The sequence below is a fragment of the Amblyomma maculatum genome, chromosome 1 (genome assembly GCF_055883805.1).
Source record: "Amblyomma maculatum isolate TAMU_Amacu chromosome 1, ASM5588380v1, whole genome shotgun sequence".
Taxonomy (NCBI): Eukaryota; Metazoa; Arthropoda; class Arachnida; order Ixodida; family Ixodidae; genus Amblyomma; species Amblyomma maculatum.
Window position 1 is genome coordinate 309,537,833 of NC_139344.1, and position 23,961 is coordinate 309,561,793.

The 23,961-nt window shown below is 45.7% G+C and overlaps 1 protein-coding gene across 1 annotated transcript in view; it reads left to right on the forward strand.

Annotated features, from left to right (window-relative positions):
• The window catches only part of LOC146207040 (E3 ubiquitin-protein ligase KCMF1-like), a 78,115-nt gene that overhangs the window by 38,522 nt on the left and 15,632 nt on the right, over window positions 1-23,961 (forward strand). Inside the window, exons 5-6 of the mRNA XM_084593506.1 lie at window positions 11,512-11,671; window positions 11,987-12,254. Coding sequence (XP_084449632.1) covers window positions 11,512-11,671; window positions 11,987-12,254 — 428 coding nt within the window. The remainder of the gene's footprint in view (window positions 1-11,511; window positions 11,672-11,986; window positions 12,255-23,961) is intronic.

Here is a 23,961-nt window from a genome sequence, read left to right on the forward strand (position 1 = left end):
GACTCGTCCGAAGAGGATTTAGGCTCTGACGCCGAGTCAAACTCGTCAGATGTCGACAGCGCGCCGCCTGCAAAAGCACCGAAGTTAGAAGACTGGAAGTGGAGTCCCACTGACAGCGACGAAAAAGTGGAAAAACGTTTGTTCAGTGGGAATCCAGGAATGAAAAGAACTCTTCATTTAGCCCTCTCTGCGAACCCGACAGCTTTGACGTCATTCAACGGCTTGATCGGCGAAGACTTCTGGCAGATGATCGTTGATGAAACGAACGCATTTGCTGCTCTGAAACAGGCTTCAGCTCCCGATCCTTCTTGGTTTCCCACAGCACCAGGTGAGATGAAGGTTTTCTTCGCAGTCTGTGTACTTATGAGCCAAGTCAGGAAAAACACAATTCAGTCATATTGGGCACACAGATCAGTAATTAGCACACCGTTTTTCCCATCACTGATGCCAAGGCAGCGTTATCAAGCCCTTTGTAAATACCTGCATTTCTCAGACATTAGTGGCCAAGCCAATGGGGATAAGCTGTGGAAGCTCCGCTCAGTGTTAGAGTATATGTTGGAAGCTTTCTCCAGTTCCTATTATCCAGAAGAGCAGTTGGCAGTGGATGAGAGTCTCATGAAGTTTCGAGGCCGACTCTCCTTTGTGGAGTTCAACCCGTCAAAGAGAGCTCGCTTTGGCATAAAATTTTACAAGATCTGCGAATCGACCAGTGGATACTGCCTAAAATTTGTGATATATACTGGAAAAAGTGACAAGTCGCCTGCGACAGCTGGAATGCTGTGCAGCGAGGCAGTTGTTATTTATCTTGCGAGTGAGTACCTACCAAATGGACATACCATTTTTGTGGACAATTGGTACAGTTCTCCAACCCTGTTTCTACGTTTAAAAGATTCAGGATCCAATGCTGTTGGTACAGTGAGATTACACCGCAAACAAATGCCGAAAAATTTCAAGAAATTGAACTTGCAGGGGGGTGAGTGCTCCACTGTTTTTTCCCACAGCATTATGGCTGCAAAATGGCAGGACAGGAAACCAGTGACAATGCTTTCCACTGTCCACGCTGCTGCAGACTTCAGTGACTCGGGGAAAAAAAACAAAAGATGGTCAACCAATCCGAAAACCTCGTGTTGTGCTTGACTATAATAAAGGCATGGGAGGCGTTGACCGCCATGACCAACAGCTGGCTTCTTTCCCCATAATGCGCCGATATGCCAAAGGATACAGGAACATTTTTTTTTAGGTTATGGATTTAGCTGTTTATAACAGCTATATCTTGTTTCAAAAAGCGACTGGAAAAAGAATGTGCTACGCACATTGGAAGGTGGACCTCGTCGAACAGATCGTCGAAGAAACTGTTTTGCCAGGATATCAGCGCAGAGGAAAACCAGCTGTTGCTCCATCACCGTTGCGGCTAGAAGCTTCTGAGTGGGCGCATTTTCCTCGCCAGATACTTCCCAATGCTGTGAAAGAAAATCCATCTCACAGGGGAAGAGAAGTGAAAGCCGTTGGGAATGTGAAAAATGCAACGTCGCACTTCACATGCCAGAGTGTTTTAAGATTTACCATACTCGAAAGAATTTCTGATTCCAAACATATGCGCGTGTCTTGAGAGCAAAATAAAACAATATTTTTTATGCTGTCACTTTTCTAGCGCAAGTTATTGCGATTTTTTTGCAGCGACCTCGGTCGCGCCGCACGCCCCAAAAAATGTCGCGGATGGCAGCGCGCGGAACGCGGATGAAGCGGCGGAAGCGAATGGGTTAAGCAAAAAGAAAAATGGGCTTGAATAGTATCCAAATGTCTCGTAGGTGCCCTAGGTGCAGCCTACAGAGTGGCAAAGCTAGCCAGTTAGGGATCTCTGGACAAAGCACCTAAATTGACAGGCATTGAATCCTTTGGTGATATTGTCGAACCCGGATAATTCGATATACAGAAATCAGCTTGAGGCGCCACTTGCGATCGTTAAAAATGATAACTCATTTGTTGCGTAATGAACCCACCCTCCACTTTTGCCACTGAGAATTAAAAAAAAAAAAATCGTTAGTCAGTGGCACGTCCCTCCGTTTCGGCTGTCGCATCCACAGCTCATTCATTCATTGCGCCAAGATGCTGCGCAGCGATAACTTCACAGCGTGTTTATTTTTTTATTATACTTTTGATGTTAGCTCCTGCGGTGATGGGGAGCGAACTTGGCAGAGTGCCCTGATTTATTATGCCGAGCTTGGGGCAGGCGGAGTCCACTGCCACAAAATAATTGGAAAGCGTGATAGTTGCAAATGCAGTTTGAAAAGAACAATGCTAAAGGCCGATCTCATGATTGCAGCTGTCTGCATGCTTTCGTTGATTCATAGATGCAAGGATGGACGACTCGCAAAAAAAAAAAAAAAAAACACAAAAAAACTGCCACTTCTTAACTCTTTAGCTACCGCGCTTATTCTAATCGAATAGTCTAATTGACGGTTCAAATTCTCGCGCGCAAGCACACTCGCACGGTTTGCGGGCACCTAGCACCATCTAGGTTAGAAAGTGAGAAACAAACTACGTGATCAGCCATGTTTTGTTGGTTTTTTGCTTTTCGGCGCTTCTCCCTGCACTGTTTCGGATTGCCGAGCGAGCACTTTAGGCATGGTGTCGTCACCGCGCACGGGTGTTCCTAGAAAAGATCGTGTTTCTTGTCAATCAAGCGCTTCAGAAGCTGATTTTGTGGATGCAGTCAGCAGTGGCGAGCCAGAAGAAGATGTGGACACATCAGACTTAGCACCGATGAGGAGTATGCGTCAAGTCAAGCCGGAACATCCAAACAATGTAAAAAATATATCCTTCCACCTAGTAAAAATCCCTTTTTCCCGTGGTAGCGAAAGAGTTAGCGTCCGCAGCCGCCATAGCTTACACTACGCCGCACGCTCAGCATGATGACTAGGGTGGATGACACTCACAAAAAAAAAAAAAAAAAAAAAAATCTGCTGCTTAACATCTGCAGCCACCCATAGCTTACGCTACGCCGCACGTTCAGCACGACGACAAGGATGGTCAGCTCTCGCAGAAAAAAAGTCTGCTGCTTCTTAACGCCCACAGTCACCATAGCTTACGCTACGCCTCACGTTCAGCAAGACAGCACAAGACGCGCATCGCACGTCACCCACTGCACGCAGAGGGTTCACAGCACACACTGAAGAAAGCGTCTGATGCTAGGCTGAGCTGGCTTATTGGCGCATGCATAGTGCGTGCTGCTCCGAACGAACACAGGGAAAGAGAGGAAGGAGAGAGAGTAAGCTGGGCAGAAGAATGGGCACACCCTTGTGCTTCGCTTTATCGCGTTGTTTCCTCTTTCCCGAACACCATGGCTGCATTAGCCGTGTCTGCTCCGTACCGGCTGTTTCTAAACCGGTTCCTTCTTGTTTCTTGTTCCTTCATGGACATGGCTTGCAAACGTCACGTGCTGGTGTGCAGAGAACGATCACCGCAGATTGAATATTTAGGGGAAACCCCCAAAGGTGGGGTAGATTTGTAATAAGGGAGTAATTACTCATTGGCGTCCGCCCAAGCGCTGCCATACGGCTACAAAGGAAAGCTATACAGCTTTCTTAGAAGCTTCGTAGTTGAAGAAAATTTCCTGTCCTGTTCCGGGGATCGAACCCGGGACCACCGCCTTTCCGGGGCAGTCGCTCTACCAGCTGAGCTAACCAGGACAGTCAGCAGAGCAGATGGTAGAGCAAGATCGAATTGATCTATAACTCAAAGTGGAAATGATGTTGATCGAATATTTAGGGGAAACCCCCAAGGTGGAGTAGATTTGTAATAAGGGAGTAATTATGTAATGCCATTAAGGCTATGCGCAAAAAAAGACAACACAAAAAACAGAGGCAACGACAGGACGAGTGCAAACTAACAACTAGTTTATTCAAAAGTTTAACCTCTAAATATAAAACATATAAGCGCATGCGCAGCGGAAAAAACCACAACATGCCTGATAAACGCGAACCACCGTCATACCCTACAAAACAGAATTCAACAAGGCAGACTCGCTTTTGTATAGCGATAGACGTATCACTGACACAATTGTGCGCTTTGTTTATCAAAAACGACTCAAATATTTCGCGCGCCACTGCATGCCTCATGCATCATGTAATGCCTTAATGGCATTACATGATTCAAGCCAACTAGCCCGACAACAACTCTTGTGAAGGGAGTAATTATTCATTGGCATCCACCCAAGCGCAAGGGTGCAGCGGTGGCGTAGCGGTAGAACATCCACCTCTCATGCAAGAGGACCGGGGCTCAAATCTCGGAGCCGCGCAATTCTCCATCAGATAAAAAAAAATTGTCGATGGAATCGCATAAACAGGTTTGGGGTGCGACCTGATGCCGGTAAACAACTCCGGCAACGCACTTCCTCACCAGAACAGGAGTTGGCCACCCTGGTGCAGTAATTGGCTGCAACCTCTCATGATTAGTTCCATAAAACCCCGGCCCTCAGTCCCCAGCGGCTACGGAACAACTGACCACGGCGGCGGTCAGACCTGTGACGCAGCAGGGGGTGCTAAGAATTCCTGGCTCCGCTGGACAGGCCGCCGTTGGAAACTGACCCTGGCAACATTTAACGCTAGAACCCTAACTAGTGAAGCTAGTTCACAGTGCTGTTAGAGGAACTAGAGGGTATGAAATGGGATGTCATAGGGCTTAGTGAGGTTAGGAGGCCGAATGAGGCATATACTGTACTGAAGGATGGGCATGTACTGTGTTATCGAGGTTTACCGGAGAGGCGAGAACTAGGAGTAGGTTTCCTTGTCAATAAGTATATATAGATGACCTCTATAGTATTAATGAGAGGGTGGCAGGCATCGTAATTAGGCTTAATAGGCGGTATAAACTGAAGGTTGTACTGGCCTATGCACCTACATGTAGTTATGATGACCAGGCAGTTGAAAGCTTCTACGAAGATGTAGAATCAGCAATGCGAAAAGTAAAGATGCAGTATTCTGTACTAATGGGCGATTTCAATGCCAAGGTAGGGAAAAAGCAGGCAGGAGACCAGGCAGTAGGTGACTATGGCATTGGTTCTAGGAATAGCAGGTGGGAGTTACTAGTTGGGTTTGCAGAGCGCAATAACTTGAGAATCATGAATACCTTCTTCAGCAAACTGAAGAAACGGAAATGGACATGGAAAAGTCCTAACGGGGAGACTAAAAATGAAATTGACTTCATACTGTGTTCAACCCCCACCATTATGCAAGATGTAGAGGTAATCGGGAAAGTTTGATGCAGTGATCACAGGATGGTGAGGTCCCGAATTAGCCTAAATCTGAAGAACGAACGCAACAGATTAGTAAGAAAGAAACCCATCAGCGAATTAGCAGTGAGGGGGAAAGGCAGAAGAGTTCAGGATCTCGCTACAGAATAGATATTCAGCTCTAACCGAGGATGGCGACATTACCCTAGAAGCAACGAACAATAATTTCAGAGATATCATTACTGAATGCGCTGTAGAAGTAGGCGGTAGGATAGTTAGAGAGGATACCGATAAGCTGTTTAAGGAGACTAAAGATTTGATTAAGAAACGGCAGAGTATGAAAGCTTCCAATCCAACAGACCAGATAGAATTGGCCGGGATATCAAAGCTAATCAGTAAGCGCAAGGTGGCCGATATAAGGAAGTGTAACATGGAGAAAATTGAGCATGCTGTAAAGAACGGGGGAAACCTTAAAGCGGTAAGGAAGAAATTGGGCATAGGCAAAAACCTGATGTATGCGATAAGAGACAAGACGGGCAACGTCATCACGAATATGGACAAGATAGTCAAAGTAGCCGAGGAGGTTTTATACAGATCTCTACAGTATCCAAAGTAGTCAGGACCGTAATGAGATTGGCGGTAGGAAAAAATAGTCAGACGTTCCACCAGTGACGAAGGACGAGGTCAAGAAAGCGTTAGAAACTATGAAAAGGGGGAAATCAGTCGGAGAGGATCAGATAACTACAGATTTGTTGAAAGACTGGGAGGATATCGTGCTAAAAAAACTGGCGACCCTGTATATGTAGTGCCTGGTGTCATCGACTGTACCCGAACCATGGAAGACTGCAAACATTATCCTCATTCATAAGAAGGGACTCTAAGGACCTTAAAAATTGCAGACCAATCAGCTTACTGTCTGTTACGTATTAGGCATTTACTAATTTTATCGCTAATAGAATCAGGACAACCTTAGACTGCAGTCAAATTCAATCTCTTTCAATCATAGTTTCTCTAATCAGGTTGATAGACTAGCAGATGCAAAATACCCCCTTCATATTCTGGCATCAGTAGCAGAAGGGATTTTGAAAAAGCTAAAAAGGGGGGGGGGGGTCCAAACGAAATCTGGCAGTAATACCTTGTGTCCATGTTGTATCCCACAATTTGAAGAGAATAGGCAAAAAGGCTGGAGTTGATGTTTTTTCGGCACCCGTAGGACTGAATGGCTTGTGTGCGAGGGTAAATGGCCCAGATAAAAGATCAGAATCTGGTCATGAATGCAAGAAAAACCACAATATGAAGTATGTGTCATGCCAAGAAAACGTGGTGTATTCAGTTCCGTTGACATGTGGTGGTTCATACATTGGCCAAACTGGCCGTTGTATAAATGATAGACTTAGGGAGCATGGAAACAACGTTAACAATGCGGCCCGCCACATAGGTGTTCACTGTCGTGATTGTTCATGTTTTCCAGTCTTCAAAAACAGCCAAATAGTTACCAAGCACAAGGATAAACTTACACGAGAGATTATTGAAGCATCTGAAATCATGAAGCTGGGTGATAATTGTATCAGCACTCCTTCCATAGCCATCTCATTGAAAGGGCATAACTATTTGATATCGTATAATCGTCGTACACGCGAAGCGGTTGCATGCGCACAGTGACTGGGTTGATTCTTTCCGCTCCTCTCTGTTTCTTTGTTTTTTCGATTGTGCTAAAGTATATACATGCTTAGCATCCGGAATAAACATTTGTTGTCAGTTCAGCGCTGTGTTTGTCCCTTTCTTCCTCTGGCCTTGTGCCGTTGCGCTGCTTCACTAGATAGGTTCTACTTAAGTTGAGGACAATCCAGAGGGCTATGGAACGAAAAATGGTAGGGGTAATATTAAAAGATAGGAAGCATGCAGAGTGGGTCAGAGAAATCACTCAAGTTACCGACATTCTAGTGGAGATCAAGAAGAAATGGGCTTGGGCAGGACATGTAGTGCGAAGAGAGGATAACCGATGGTCGCTTGAGGTAACAAACTGGATTTCAAGGGAAGGAAAGCGTAGCAGGGGGCGGCAGAAAGTTAGGTGAGCGGATGAGATTGAGAAGTTCGCAGGGGTCAAGTGGATGCAGCTAGCACAGAACCGGGTCAGTTGGAGAAATATGGGAGAGGCCTTCGCCCTGCAGTGGGTATAGTCAGACTGAGGATGATGATGATTTCATGGCTCATAGCCCCTGTGAAGCCTTGGCGCGGGTACATCTGTGACAGCAAAAGATCCCCAGGTGGTCAAAATCAATTCATAGCCCTCCACTATTGTGTGGCTCATAGCCTCGATGTAGCTTTGGTGGGGGTACATTAGTGACAGTGAAAGATCCCAAGGTGGTCAAAATCAATCCATAGCCCTCCACTATTGTGTGGCTCATATCCCTGGTGTAGCTTTGGCACGGTTAGATCAGTGAAAGATCCCCATGTGGTTAAAATCAATCATAGTCTTCCACTATTGCATGGCTAATAGCCCTGGTGTAGCTTTGACTCAGGTAGATCTGTGAAAGATCCCCGTGTGGTCAAAATCAGTCGTAACCCTCCACTATTGTGTGGCTAATAGCCCTGGTGTAGCTTTGGCACGGGTACATTAGTGACAGTGAAAGATCCCAGTGTGGTCAAAATCAATCCATAGCCCTCCACTAATGTGTGGCTCATAGCCCTGGTGTAGCTTTGGCCCGGGTAGATCAGTGAAAGATCCCCATGTGGTCAAAATCAATCATGGCCCTCCACTATTGTGTGGCTCATAGCCCTGGTGTAGCTTTGGTGTGGGTAGATTAGTGAAAGATCCTGAGGTGGTCAAAATCAATCCACAGCCCTCCACTATTGTGTGGCTCATAGCCCTGGTGTAGCTTTGGAGTGGGTACATTTGTGACAGTAAAAGATCCCGACGTGGTCAAAATCAATCCATAGCCCTCCACTATTGAGTGACTCCCAATGTGGTCTCAGTGAGATCCCAATGTGGTCAAAATCAATCCATAGCCTTGCGTGGCGCTTGGCCCTGGTGTAGTTTTGGCGCGGGTACATCAGTGAGCAGTGAAAGATCTCGAGGTGGTGAAAATAAATCTGTAGCCCTCCACTATTGCGTGGCTCATAGCCCTGATGTAGCCTTGGCGCGTAGTGATAGTGATAGATCCCGAGGTGGTCAAAATCAATCCATAGCCCTCCACTATTGTGTGGCTCATAGCCCTGGTGTAGCTTTGGCGCGAGTACATTTGTAACAATGAAAGATCCCAATGTGGTCAAAATCACTCCATAGCCCTCCACTATTGCATGGCTTTTACTTAGCCCTGGTGTAGTTTTGGCGCGGGTACATCAGTGACAGCGAAAGATCCCGAGGTGGTCAAAATCAAATCATAGCCCTCCACTATTGCGTGGCTCATAGCCCTGATGCAGCTTTGGCGCATACATTAGGTCAAAATCAATCTATAGCCCTCCACTATTGAGTGGCTCATAGCCATGGTGTAAGAATAGAAAGGTGCATCAACGGCGCTGCTTGTCCTGTGCTCCAAATGTTGCGCCATAAGTCTCACAGTTCCGCTGCCTGCCGACAGGCTTGAACGCAGACATGCAGGCCGAAGTGGGCGCTGCCGCTGTTTGCTTGCAGTGAACACGCCGTTAAATGTAAGCTTTGTTCGACGGTGTTGTAATTCTCTCTGTAATGTTGTTTTTGTACTCAAACATGACTGCACTTTGATTGTCAGTGTGTATGGTGCTGTCGCCAGTGCTTCAGGGCCTCCAAGATGGGACGAAAGTGCTTTGCCCCACGATGCACGACAGGCAACAAGTCGTGCAAAGATAAGTTTACGCTGTTTTCGGCAACAAAGGATGAAGACCGTTTGAAGGTGTGGAGAAATGTCATCCCATGTAAGGATCGTTTACTCTAACCCTCAGACTTTCCATGCGAAAAAAAATTTGAGCCGCATCTCGTGTCAAAATCTTGGGAAGCTTTGTACAAGGGCCATGTAATGGTAAGTGCACCGTGGCGACCGTGTCTTGCAAAAGATGTGATGCCAACAAGGTATTTTGTTGTGCGTGAGATATTTTCATAGTCTCTATTCTAGAAATAAAATAGAAATTACCAAATTTGGTACTGCATGAGGCGACAATCCCTGGTGATGAGTTGCGTGACGCCGCTGCCTCTCGTTGCTGCTGGTACGAAGCGACAGAGGCACATTTTCAGCGTTGCTTTGTTACCGTGGCATCATCGTTTGGTCAAAGGGAGTAAAGTTACGCTATATCTCATTTCTAACACTAAATAGCATGAAGTATGATAAAACAATAATGAAATTTCTTGTAACACATCGCATTTAAAAATAAAAATGTCACAGTGCACAGGTGTGCTAGTGCACTGCGAGGCAGACTTGCATTGCAAGCAGTGACTTTCTCCTGCTCCTTTTGTAAATTAACAATATCTAGCTCACTAGCCTTTTTTTTTTTCCTTTGCTACCCAACTAAGCTTTTACTGAACTGTCTCGATGCGCTCATATATGCACGGATCAGACGAGTGAGTGTCTGCAGGTTCTTCGCTTAGATCGGAGTAGGAAGGCAAACTTCGCTCGTAAAAAGAAAGAAAGGCCAGAACGAAGTTGAGTTCCTCAAAACCTTGTATGATTGGCCGCATCGCGATCTGCTTCCAGGCGATACGCGAAATTTTGTAAAAAAATCCAGAACCTGAGCGACAGCGATGAGCGGCAGTGCTTTGGCAGCCCTAGCCGACCGCTCAGACAAGCTGCACATCGGAGACTAAATCGCCTGGATGTTTTTCGGTCCGACGAGTGGATAAATTACAGACGACCCATCAGCACAGGCATCCACTCTTTAACGGCCTGGGAGCAAGCGAATTATTGCAATTCTCAATGCTTTTCACAGACTAAAAAACCTGAAGGTCACTAGAACGACTGGTAAACACTGGGGATTATAATGAAAAATGCATCTTATTTTCTTGGTATTTACTCATTTTGGCGAAGGTTTAAACTTAATTGTTTCCATTGCTTCTCAACGTATACTTCCCAAATATTATAGCATTTCCTTGCTAACGTCTATTGGTTTCGAATTTACTTCGCCATTTCCAGCTCCCAAAAGGGCCCGCAGTCGTGTGGCGCCATCTGTCTGAGCGCCGGGAACTGTGAGGAATTTTGTGGAACGTGCGGGGTGCTCGTTGCAACACCTTTCTATTATTGCACCGTGCTCATAGCCCTGGTGTAGTTTTGGCGTGCATATATTAGTGACGGTGAAAGATCCTGAGGGGGTCAAAATCAATTCGTAGCCCTCCACTATTGCGTGGCTCATAGCCCTGACGTAGCTTTGGTGCGGGTAGATCAGTGACAGTGAAAGATCCCCATGTGGTCAAAATCAATCATAGCCCTCCACTATTGCGTGGTGTAGCTTTGGCGCGTTTAAAAAAAAAGGACCTCGTAGTTTGCTTTGCTGCTTGCATTTCTGCACCGCACGATACCAGGTGTTCAGCGGAGTGGCGGCCCTACCATGGTGGCCGATGCTGTTCTGTTGGTGACGTACCAGTGCTTGGACAATTTCGTTTGGAAAGTTTGATTAAAGTATGCCAAGACCGAACAGGCAACCACGAGTGGTAAATGCACTGATTCACGTGGCCTACCGCGTACACTACAGAGGCTATGTGAGGTCCATTGCGGATATGTTTGTCTACGACACTTTGCAAATGAAAGAACGCATACGGCTTGCATAAAAGCAAATTGAACGGTAAGGATAAGAAACGGGCTCCTGAAGCTGAGTGAAATATGCAAATGCTAATCCCGCTTTATAAACTTCTAGCTGACCGACACAGTGTGCCATAACTGCTAGAAGGCCAGAGTGTTCCTTGGCAAATACAAGATAAGCAAACAACTCACTTTGTCTTTCTCTGCGTCCTAACTTGTGCAGTCTAATTATTAACTCTGGAAAAAGTACTCAACACCTCCAAGCAGCTTCCTGCCGGCCTCACATTGGGTTCCTGGCGAAAAAGTAAAAACATTGAAGAAAGCTAGCACCCTCACCTTGTTTATCTGGTCATTTTTGGTTGCTTTTTTGTGTATAGGAAGATACAGAGCAGAATTTGGGCATTCTAAATGCTGTTAAATGCCATCTTGCACATTGCTAGTCCCACACCACCATATCCTGCATTTTACGGAATCTTCCAACATGACACCGATATTGTAAATATTGCTACACTTTGGAGTGCCCTTCCAGACAACAGTCTACCTTTGGAGGACTCTGATGGAGTCATGATCGTGCAGGACGAGCCCTCTGGATCGCGGCATGTGCGGAGGATTCCTCACCCAGCAGGCCGGGGCATGAGTAGTGCTCGAGCTCGACGCTCGCAGATGCAGTTCTCTTCCACAGGAGGCCTCTCTGCACTCTCTCCTAGCAATCGAGACTCGATGGACCCCATTGCTGGTGAGGACTGTGATAACCTAGGACAAAAATTGACATTGCTGCTGATGCTCAAGCATTGGCATTTCTGGTAACCTTACTGCAAGTCAAGTTGGGTCACCACCTGCAACCAGTTTGGTATATTTGTTTTACCTGGGGAATAAATACCCATTGGATAAATTTTGTGACTCTATCGAGTTTTTGCTCTCTGAGCGGCAAAAGATAGCACACTTTTGCCATATATATAAGCCACGCCTTTTTATGCAGAATTGGAGAAAAAGTCAGTGGCAAGTGCCAGTATGAGAATTGAGTTGGATTAAAAAGCAATGTTGCGTGCAGAGCTGCTGTCACAGCTGTCATCGGGTGTTCGGCGCACGGCTACACTGGCAGCACCCAGCACGACATCGCAGATCCAGCAGCTGCAGATGCAGCTTCAGCTGGAGCGGCAGCAGGCACAGGCAGCGCGCCAGCAGCTGGAACGCCTGCCTCGTCGCCAGGCACACCTGGCCAGCCCTGCCACCTTGCACTGCCCCCCCCAGGCAGCCGCCACCACACCCGCACCTCCGACGAGCACGGAGGCTCCTGCCGCACACTTCCTGCTGTCCAGGTTTGTATAATGCGCTGCTGTCATTTTCATAGCTGTTGCTACATAAATATGTCGCAGAGGATATAACACTTGTTTATTTCAGCGCTAGGAAAATATACAAGTAAAGGTTTGTTTTGGCAAATGTTTATTCTTGGTAGAAAAGACTACTAGGTATAAGCACTAGCCAACAATGTCTGCTCGTGGTCACATTTCTTCATAGTAGTGGAATGTTGCAACAAAGTTCAGTTACTTGTATGATGCTGGTTTAAACTAGGTATTATGAATAGGCTCTTTCTAGTTAATAGAGCACCTTTTTATATGCGAAATATACATCACTGGCCCTCGACCGCTGGTATTGTCAAAAAACCTGCATAACCCTGCTTTTGTAAAATGTCCAACAGGTATGCGGCCCCCGTGTGTACGCTTTAAGCTCCTATGCTTGGCTGGCAGTTTGAAGCAGCATCTCCACACAGTGGTTGTGGCCTTCCTCTGAGAAATCAATTATATGTTCATTTTAATGGGAGGTCATTGTCTGATGGTAAGCGAATAACATGTGCACACCTTGTTTTTAAATTGCCAGTCCAGGAAATAAGCAAGAAACTCTAGTAATAATAGTGCCAACAAGGGCATCGGATGTTCTTTTGTATATCGGGAGCTTAATGAGTGATGAACGCAAGCACAACACATCCAACACAGCGCAGTTGTGGCCTAGTGGTTAGGGCGTCCGTCTTGGCTGCGGGAGGTGGTTCGTTCCAAACCCGCCGCCAGACTCCTACCGGTAAAAATGGGTACAAGCGTCCCTCGGCTTGGCGCCCGGCTCTCACAGGGGTGTGCGCTTGGAAGAGGCTCCGCAAACCCCGCTGCGCTCCCTCTGGGGCAAAATAGTTTCGAACACTTCAGCCTGTAAAGGTGGTTCAAGTTACCGTGTTTCACGAGGTTCAAAACTGTTCCTTGGCTACCTTGGGCGAAGCAATCTTTTGCTCAAGCAGTACGTAGTAAGCAGCTTCCTCGCGTACCTAACAGACCCACTTCAATCAATCAATTTTATTTCAAACACAACAAAACCAACACAAGGAACATTGCAACAAGCATCTGGATCCCTAGCTCGCAGGCTAGTTGGGATCCATGCACATAATGAATGTTCAAAAAAAAATTATTTAGTAGACAGCACAGACATTTGAGTCACAACCTATTGTAATAGTTTGACTTAAGCAGTGCAGAGAAGTTGGTATTTTGCTTTATTTCTATAGAGATTTCATTCCATATTGTAGTCCCTACAGACAGAAGAGTTCTTTTGCCATACACATTTTTGCCAATTTGGACAAGAAAATTGTTTTTCGCTGCGCTTTTCCCACTTTTGCCGCTGAGAATTAGCTTTAGTCATTAGCATTCCTCTCTATTTCGCGCCAAGATGCATCATGATCTGTACGCGGTGGAGAAGTGGAGGGGGTATTTGGCATAGTGTCACCGGACAGGAGTGCCTGCAGTGGCTTGCTTGTCCGGTTATGTAAGCCTGGTTTTCAGTATGTTCGTTTTCACGTGGTTAGGGTGCCGTCCACTGCCACAAATTCATTGGAATGTGTGAAGCCTTTTGAAGTAGACGATGCTAAAATCCGGCGTCACAGTCACGGCTGACCACGTGCTTTCTTTCATGATTAATGACTCTCGCGGAAAAGAAAAACTTCCCATGGGATGAACCCTCGCCCCAGACTGACGTCAATTTTTCTTTAAAAAAGTGGGTTCACTACGCAAGTAAGTACGGTATTTCCGGTTAACGCTTTCTCATTTCGACTGGCCAGTGACGTCATGCTGTGACGCAACCCGAAACTTCTGTACTGCGGATTTTGTATACGCACGACAGATGGTGCCGCAGTATGTTCCTATCATTTTATTTTTCTCGCAGATTCTAGATTACTGGCAAGAGTTGTGCGTAAAAGGGAAAACACAAAATGCGGTCTTTCTCGGGTAAATTTTTAGTTCTCATTCGATTGCCAAGGTGGTTCTTGATGCATGCGATGTGTGAGGACTTTGTTGAATCGAAAATGTAAAATAAAGTTACTTCGTTAAATCACTAAGAAGTACATGGTTTCCAGCAAGGCAGAAATTGGGAAATGAAAAAAATTTGTTACATCGCAAATTTCGTTACACTGAGGCTCCCCACAGGGGGCATCTTTTAAAGCAGGTGTTTGCATGAACTGTGCAACACCAAGGACTCTGAACACCCACGCTTAGCCGTGGGGAAAAGGGAATCCTGGTGGTCGAACCGATGCCGATCGTCTGGACCAAGTTTAAGGCCCCTCGGCGGAGGCAACACGCCACTATAGACGGCACCTCTGGGCTGACCCACCCAGGGGAAATCGGCGTTTGCCTTTTCCTATCCTCTCCTCCATATTTCCTATCTCCTTTCTCACAACTGTCCTGTCTTCTCCAGGCGGCGAGGGTTAACCTTATGTGGCTGACTACCCTGAGTTACACCATATTGGGTTATAGTTATGGTGTATGGCTGGCGTGGACAGGACTTGCTTGCCAATTCCTGTCCCATCCCCACATTGGGCTCCTTGGTGGGTGGCCTGCACAATACGGAACCTTAAGCTTTTAACTACATCCTTCATAACTCTTATCAGTATGGTGTTTTTCATACATTGGAACTGTCGTGGCCTAATCATTTTATGTCTGCAAGAGACACTTAGGGGCACAACACAAAAATATTTTTAAAAAATAGTCTTTCGTAATGATCAAGAGAAAGCAAATTCGTTTGTGTAGCTATTGTAGTACAGAATGGTGTGGCAACTTGTGAAATCCAACTAAAAACAAAATATGAAGCTGTTGCTGTCACTGTGCTCAATTTTAAAACTAACAGTATGTTCCATATATCTTGAGCCTCATTTAACGATTTACAAGCACTTTTATGCAACTACCAGAACCTTATCTGGTAGTCGAGAATATTAAAGGTGCACAGTGACGTGCGTAAGGCCGTTAATTCCAGCCAACCTCTAGGTTCTTTGCACCGTGCTGATGTCTGTAAAAAAAGAATTACAAAAATCGGCGCACGGAAATGAGAATTATACGGTTTATAAAATTCTTAATACGAGAGAAAAAAAACGCGCTTCTGAGCTTGTGCGAGAGGGAGCCCCTCTCCCATTTCGCTCGCCTAGCGCTCGACTGTGGCGGAACCTATCAGGAACGCAGCTTTCTGCTGACGTATCGGAAGCTATCCGCCATGGTTGCCTGTCCAACCCAACCTGCAGCCGCACTTTTTGGCAGCGTAGTTGCCATGGTAGCGACGCTGCAAAGCACAGCTATGAGGACCGGCTTCTTCGTCTGCTCCCTTGGCCTGCTCAAAGTTAGCCTAGCCCACCAAATGCTACTCCAAACCATCTTTGCCATCTAAGCGTAGTGACTACACATCGTTCACGGTTCAATACTGATAATGTTTTCCAACCCAACTGCGGGGTGTCGACGTGGTGGACCCGACGGTCTGCAAATCTGCGTCGCGGTTTTGGTGTTCCGCCGGCGTTCATCACTGCTGCTGTCACGGATCACTCGAGCGCTACTTGTGCGAAAGTTCGAGAACACGTGCTAAAGATAAAGACGGGAGAATGGCGTACACGAGCTAAGGCGAAGCCACACAGCTGAGAAGCGAACGTGCTTCACGAGCGATTTCGACACAACTAGCGCCATCTGTGGGGCGTCGGCAGAAAAGATCAACCACGTGATTTTGCCTTGTCCAGCGATTTTGCTGACCTCCGAGATCCAAACGCTACAGTTGCCTTGGGATTTGAGGAGCCTGTGGGAGTGACCTTTGTGCTTGTGACCGTAGAGCCTGGACAGCGTATTGGCGGACTTTTTTTTTCATTGTTTTTTCTTTTTTCCTCTGCCACGCCAGAAGACAGCGGCGACCCGCTACGACGGGCAAAGCCACCATCACCATCATCACAGCAAGCAGACACTCCATCGCGCTTGTTGAGAACACCGCATTTATCTGAGTTTACAGTCTCCATCTTTACAAGCACTCCACTAACACACGCGGAATTAAAACACCATTTGTTTTCTGCATAGTAACTTGAAGAACATTCGAATGTAAAATCTAAAGTGCATGCTCGACCAGTTAGCGAAGCACCGCCCCAGAGAAGGTAACGTCACATACGCTAACAAACTTCGCCGTCGTGTGCCGCTCACATTGGTGCCAAAACGCGGATTATTGAAGCAGATTAAAATATTACGCGCTAGCCGTTATGATTGGGGTTTGGGGCATCGGGAAGGTGTAAAGAACTATAGCGACCGGCTGGAATCAGTGGTCTGGTGAACATCACGGTACCCCTTTAACGTACACTCCTCTCTTTGGGAGAGCGAGCACAAGGGGATGTAATTTAGAAAAAAGACGATCTTATGCAATAATATCTGCCTGCTGAATACAGGCAAGCAAACGTATTGCTCCTCAAGCACTGGTGTTCACCATCTATCTTTACTGATGTTTTAATGATCCATACAGAAGCTTCAGTAAAATAATATTTGATTATTCACCACTACTGCATATAACAACCGTCATCATCAGCAGCTCAATAAGTAAGTGGGCAATTTTCTCCCGGTACACAGGCAAGTATCGAGAAACTTCTCCCAGGTTCATACAGACCCATTTCTAAAGACTCCGCCGGGGTGGCGCAGTGGTTACGACGCTCGGCTACTGTTCCCAAGGACGCGGGAGCGACTCCCGGCCTCGGCGGCCGCTTTTCAATGGAGGCAAAAAGCAAGGTGCCCGTGTGCTGTGCGATGGCAGTGCACGTTAAAAAATCCCAGGTGGTCGAAATTTCCGGAGTCCTCCACTACGGCGTCTCTCATAGCCTGAGTCGCTTTGGGACGTTAAACCCAACAAACCAACCATCATTTCTAAAGCACAAAAACATCGCTGAAAGACAAAAACTTCCCACAAGCGTCAGTGTACCTTACAAGTCTCCTCACCCTTCAGGAAATTCATAGAGTAAACAGACTGTGCCGGCCCTGACGAAATCCATTACCAAATGCTAGCCCATCTCTCGGGACCTGCAATACAGGCACTTCTCAAGTTCTTCAACAAAATATGGATACAGTCGATGACTGATATTTCGGACATGCTTCATTATTCGGACTTTTTCCCGGCCCCAGGACATACATCTTAAAGTCAATGTATTACGCGGCTCAAAATTTCGGACACTGTTGGGAAGGCTATTCGATTTTCCGGACATTCCAAGCGTTAGGCGGGCCAACTGCCACACATTTTGAGCGGTGTTGCCGCCATCTTGTTTGTTTACTTTTTCCTTCGATGCTGGCCTTGCGTGCTGCTCCTCAGCTAAACTGACGCTGGATTGAGGCTATATTATTTGCCTAGCAGCTTCTGCTTCCGTTCGGAACAACGTTGCTGCTCGCTGCCGGAGTGCTTTTTTTTTTTTCTTTTAGCTTGATCGCTGCGACTGCCTGTTCCTCTGTGTGTTTGCCAAGCATAGCGAGTAGGCCTTACTGTGGCTAGCATTTAATTGAATTGGCTTCAAAAAGCTGTTTCCAGATTTTATAAGGAGCTATTTTTTTTTTTCTTTTAGCTTGATCGCTGCGACTGCCTGTTCCTCTGTGTGTTTGCCAAGCATAGCGAGTAGGCCTTACTGTGGCTAGCATTTAATTGAATTGGCTTCAAAAAGCTGTTTCCAGATTTTATAAGGAGCTCTTTTTTTTTTTCTTTTAGCTTGATCGCTGCGACTGCCTGTTCCTCTGTGTGTTTGCCAAGCATAGCGAGTAGGCCTTACTGTGGCTAGCATTTAATTGAATTGGCTTCAAAAAGCTGTTTCCAGATTTTATAAGGAGCTCTTTTTTTTTCTTTTAGCTTGATCGCTGCGACTGCCTGTTCCTCTGTGTGCTTGCCATGCATAGCGAGTAGGCCTTACTGTGGCTAGCATTTAATTGAATTGGCTTCAAAAAGCTGTTTCCAGATTTTATAAGGAGCTCTTTTTTTTTCTTTTAGCTTGATCGCTGCGACTGCCTGTTCCTCTGTGTGTTTGCCAAGCATAGCGAGTAGGCCTTACTGTGGCTAGCATTTAATTGAATTGGCTTCAAAAAGCTGTTTCCAGATTTTATAAGGAGCTCTTTTTTTTTTCTTTCAGCTTGATCGCTGCGACTGCCTGTTCCTCTGTGTGTTTGCCAAGCATAGCGAGTAGGCCTTACTGTGGCTAGCATTTAATTGAATTGGCTTCAAAAAGCTGTTTCCAGATTTTGTAAGGAGCTCTTTTTTTTTTCTTTTAGCTTGATCGCTGCGACTGCCTGTTCCTCTGTGTGTTTGCCAAGCATAGCGAGTAGGCCTTACTGTGGCTAGCATTTAATTGAATTGGCTTCAAAAAGCTGTTTCCAGATTTTATAAGGAGCTCTTTTTTTTTTCTTTTAGCTTGATCGCTGCAACTGCCTGTTCCTCTGTGTGTTTGCCAAGCATAGCGAGTAGGCCTTACTGTGGCTAGCATTTAATTGAATTGGCTTCAAAAAGCTGTTTCCAGATTTTATAAGAGGCTCTTTTTTTTTTTTCTTTTAGCTTGATCGCTGCGACTGCCTGTTCCTCTGTGTGTTTGCCAAGCATAGCGAGTAGGCCTTACTGTGGCTAGCATTTAATTGAATTGGCTTCAAAAAGCTGTTTCCAGATTTTATAAGGAGCTCTTTTTTTTTTCTTTTAGCTTGATCGCTGCGACTGCCTGTTCCTCTGTGTGTTTGCCAAGCATAGCGAGTAGGCCTTACTGTGGCTAGCATTTAATTGAATTGGCTTCAAAAAGCTGTTTCCAGATTTTATAAGGAGCTCTTTTTTTTTTTTTTTTAGCTTGATCGCTGCGACTGCCTGTTCCTCTGTGTGTTTGCCAAGCATAGCGAGTAGGCCTTACTGTGGCTAGCATTTAATTGAATTGGCTTCAAAAAGCTGTTTCCAGATTTTATAAGGAGCTCTTTTTTTTTCTTTTAGCTTGATCGCTGCGACTGCCTGTTCCTCTGTGTGTTTGCCAAGCATAGCGAGTAGGCCTTACTGTGGCTAGCATTTAATTGAATTGGCTTCAAAAAGCTGTTTCCAGATTTTATAAGGAGCTCTTTTTTTTTTCTTTTAGCTTGATCGCTGCGACTGCCTGTTCCTCTGTGTGTTTACCAAGCATAGCGAGTAGGCCTTACTGTGGCTAGCATTTAATTGAATTGGCTTCAAAAAGCTGTTTCCAGATTTTATAAGGAGCTCTTTTTTTTTTCTTTTAGCTTGATCGCTGCGACTGCCTGTTCCTCTGTGTGTTTGCCAAGCATAGCGAGTAGGCCTTACTGTGGCTAGCATTTAATTGAATTGGCTTCAAAAAGCTGTTTCCAGATTTTATAAGGAGCTCTTTTTTTTTTCTTTTAGCTTGATCGCTGCGACTGCCTGTTCCTCTGTGTGTTTGCCAAGCATAGCGAGTAGGCCTTACTGTGGCTAGCATTTAATTGAATTGGCTTCATAAAGCTGTTTCCAGATTTTATAAGGAGCTCTTTTTTTTTTCTTTTAGCTTGATCGCTGCGACTGCCTGTTCCTCTGTGTGTTTGCCAAGCATAGCGAGTAGGCCTTACTGTGGCTAGCATTTAATTGAATTGGCTTCAAAAAGCTGTTTCCAGATTTTATAAGGAGCTCTTTCTTTTTTTTCTTTTAGCTTGATCGCTGCGACTGCCTGTTCCTCTGTGTGTTTGCCAAGCATAGCGAGTAGGCCTTACTGTGGCTAGCATTTAATTGAATTGGCTTCAAAAAGCTGTTTCCAGATTTTATAAGGAGCTCTTTTTTTTTTTCTTTTAGCTTGATCGCTGCGACTGCCTGTTCCTCTGTGTGTTTGCCAAGCATAGCGAGTAGGCCTTACTGTGGCTAGCATTTAATTGAATTGGCTTCAAAAAGCTGTTTCCAGATTTTATAAGGAGCTCTTTTTTTTTTTCTTTTAGCTTGATCGCTGCGACTGCCTGTTCCTCAGTGTGTTTGCCAAGCATAGCGAGTAGGCCTTACTGTGGCTAGCATTTAATTGAATTGGCTTCAAAAAGCTGTTTCCAGATTTTATAAGGAGCTCTTTTTTTTCTTCTTTTAGCTTGATCGCTGCGACTGCCTGTTCCTCTGTGTGTTTGCCAAGCATAGCGAGTAGGCCTTACTGTGGCTAGCATTTAATTGAATTGGCTTCAAAAAGCTGTTTCCAGATTTTATAAGGAGCTCTTTTTTTTTTCTTTTAGCTTGATCGCTGCGACTGCCTGTTCCTCTGTGTGTTTGCCAAGCATAGCGAGTAGGCCTTACTGTGGCTAGCATTTAATTGAATTGGCTTCAAAAAGCTGTTTCCAGATTTTATAAGGAGCTCTTTTTTTTTTCTTTTAGCTTGATCGCTGCGACTGCCTGTTCCTCTGTGTGTTTGCCAAGCATAGCGAGTAGGCCTTACTGTGGCTAGCATTTAATTGAATTGGCTTCAAAAAGCTGTTTCCAGATTTTATAAGGAGCTCTTTTTTTTATTTCTTTTAGCTTGATCACTGCGACTGCCTGTTCCTGTGTGTTTGCCAAGCATAGCGAGTAGGCCTTACTGTGGCTAGCATTTAATTGAATTGGCTTCAAAAAGCTGTTTCCAGATTTTATAAGGAGCTCTTTTTTTTTTTGGCGTGCAAGGCACTCAACGGAGTCGGTGTTGAGATCCGGTGGTTGGTGGTGTGCCTCGACAGTGGGAAAACCACCATTTATAGATCATTTTCAGTTCTTTATCTCCTCGGCGCGCCTGCCTCCGCGGCGCTAGTGTCGACCTTTGCACCAGGGAAGAGCGTCGTCTGCTACAGAAGCACCGCGCTCTACTCTGCTTCCCAAACTGCACTGAAGCGTTGCTAGCGCTTTACAGGTTTATGGACTTGAGTGCCGTGACATTAAGGACAATTGCTGTTTAGAAAAAAATGGGCATCTGCTATAATATTATCGCTTTGTGCAGAACAGTCACTTTTTGCGTGTGCATTTCGCCATTTGGTTTTCATGTCTGCGTACATATACATATACACGTGCAAACAATGACAGGTACCATCGCGTGCTCCAACAAACACTTAACGGTGATTCAATCTGCCAGTCGCGTTAGGTGTTAAAGGGAAGCTGAAGAGTTTCTCAAATTCATTAAGATGCTCACGTGTTGATGTGGGATCCTTATAAATCATGCGGGTGAAATTTTTTTGCAGATTCATTACGTAGGAGCCACGTAATCGCCGTTTAAATTTGCGCGGTAGCTCCGGCCCCGCCGTCCGCTACTGATGACCCTGACAATGCTAGCCGAAACCGGAAACTGCGGAGTGGTGACGTCAGAACTGGTGATCGTCGCTTCGCAGCTTCCGCGACTGTACTTCTTTCTGCGTGTGTGCCTGCATAAGCTGCTTGGAGCTGCCCCGTGTTTCTGTATTTGTGCGTTTTTATTGTAAGGTACAGAAACGTGTGCAGTATCAAGTGACGCGGTGGAACCATCATGCCAGCGTTCTGCGCAGCCTTTGACTGCACGAACACCGGCGGCCGCGACGATGTGATCTTTCATTATTTCCCGCATTATAAGAAGCTTTCCGTGAGGCGGGTTCACTGCTGTTAAGGGGGGACGCGACCTTTGAAAACCGAAAAATCGCGAAAAAGTCGATTTTTGGAAGATTATATATTCCGGTAGTATGTCTTATAAACTATCATTTCTGTAATTATCAATGTCCAACTCGCCGTAGAAATACTTGAAATTAATTATTTAACAAGCGGCGGGAGCAGCGAGCAAGCGCCGAAAATTCCCAAACTTCGCGCGCGCGCGCCATTCCTTTCCCGCCGAACTAAGCGCCGCCATCTTGGTCTTGTTTTGTTTGTGAATTCTTGCGCTTTCTTCTGCCACCCTCGGCGACGGTGGCGCGGTCGAGGCTTGGCTTTCTACCGATTGAGAGCCTCGTGGCGGCTTTCAAGTTTCCCGCGCTCGAATTCAAGGCTGCGATTGGGCAAAGCGCACGCTCCGCGAGAACGCGGGGGATCGGGCGACTACTATTGGCTGCTGCGGCCGCTGACGCGTCGGTCTCCGCCTCCCTGCGTCGTCTGCTACGGCTCTTTGCTTGCTATCGTTGTTGGCTTCGCCATTTTTGCGATCGCCGGATTTACGATCTCTTGTCGTGCCCTCTGAACCGTTTCTTGCAACGTGTTAAACGTTGCGTGGTCGCTCACGATGCCTCGAGGTGCGACACGCATTCAGTGCAGACTTGGCTAGCTCTCTCTTTTTTTTTTTTTTTTTTTTTTTTTTTTTTTTTTTTTTTTTTGTTACGGCGCTTATGCCGCGGAAGATAGCCCGGGAAGTCGCTTGTCGCATTTGGGCCGCTCCTCGTTCCTCTGGCGAGATGCCGCGATAGATAAACCGGGAAACCGCTTGCTGCGTCTGCGCCGCCCATCATGCTAGGGCGAAATGCAGTGGGGGAATCGGGAATGCCGATTGTCGCGGCTTGCAGAGCACAGGATCGACGGATCTCAGCATGTGGAAAGTGGTCCGCGGCACCAAGGCGTTCGCTGTAGCTGATCGGCTAGTCGCACAGATGTTCGCTGCAGCCGAGATCGACGGAGCGCCATAGCCCTAATGAATATTTTGACGGTCGCACCGGACTTGTTCGTGATAATTGCGAGTGTTCGTCTTAAGTGGGGCCGTTATAAGTGGGCTCGACTGTACCTGAATAAATTTTTGAGGGCAAGGTAAGCCCATGTATTCAAAATATTATGTCTGGAATTTGCCATAATTAATTTGGTTAATCAACATAGGTCTAATTGATGACAAAAAATCCAATTCTATGCTATTTTTCAGCAAGAAAATTTAGAAAAAGGGCTTTGTCTTGCCCTGAGGAACCTATTTAGGAATCGGCATGACAAATTGCACAATGCCAGTGCCTTTCACAATTTCTCCAGGCTTGATGTAAAGGACCTATTCGAACCAGTTTGATATGCTTCTGTAACTTGAGAACTAGCGTGCACAATTCTATGAAACTTGGTGGTTTTTCATTTGTTAATGTCATGAGCCTGTCTTGAAAATTTCATCATGATAACTTGAGAAACAAAAAAGTTATTGTTCTCTCAACCTTTGAGAGCAGTTTTCTCAGAATCAATTTTTTGCACGGTGTGGCTGCTAGGGAAAGTCATAGCTCACGAACCGCTTATTGGATTTTCATGAGGTTTTTTTTGTTATATACCTAAGTAAAATTCTGAGGGCAAGACAATTCGTTTTTTTCAAAATATTTCATGTGTAATTAGGGGCAGTCAATTAAAATATCGTTTAGTCAGGTGTAAATTTGAACACTAAATTTGGGGCTGTACTAAAATTTTTCAGAGAGAAAATTTGGAAAAAGGGAATTGTCTTGCCCTGGGAAAACTATCCAGGAATGACCATAACAAATTTCACACTGCTAGCACATTTTGCAAATTCTCCAGGCCCGCCCCTAGGGACCTATGTAAAATATCATGATATACTCCTCTAACTTGAGAACCAATGAGCCCAGCTCCATGAAACTTGGCAGTTCTTCAAATATGTGTACTATGAGCATACCGTGAAAATTTCATTCAAATACCTCAAGAAATAAAAAAGTTGGTGTTCAAGGGTAGCCTCCCCCCTTAAGCGAAAGGATTTCAAGCCGTCAAAGACAACAGTGCTATGCTACATGGATCAGTGCTATACTACATTTGCTCGCCTCAAAATTCACTCATTGTATCCTGAATGCAGTTTGA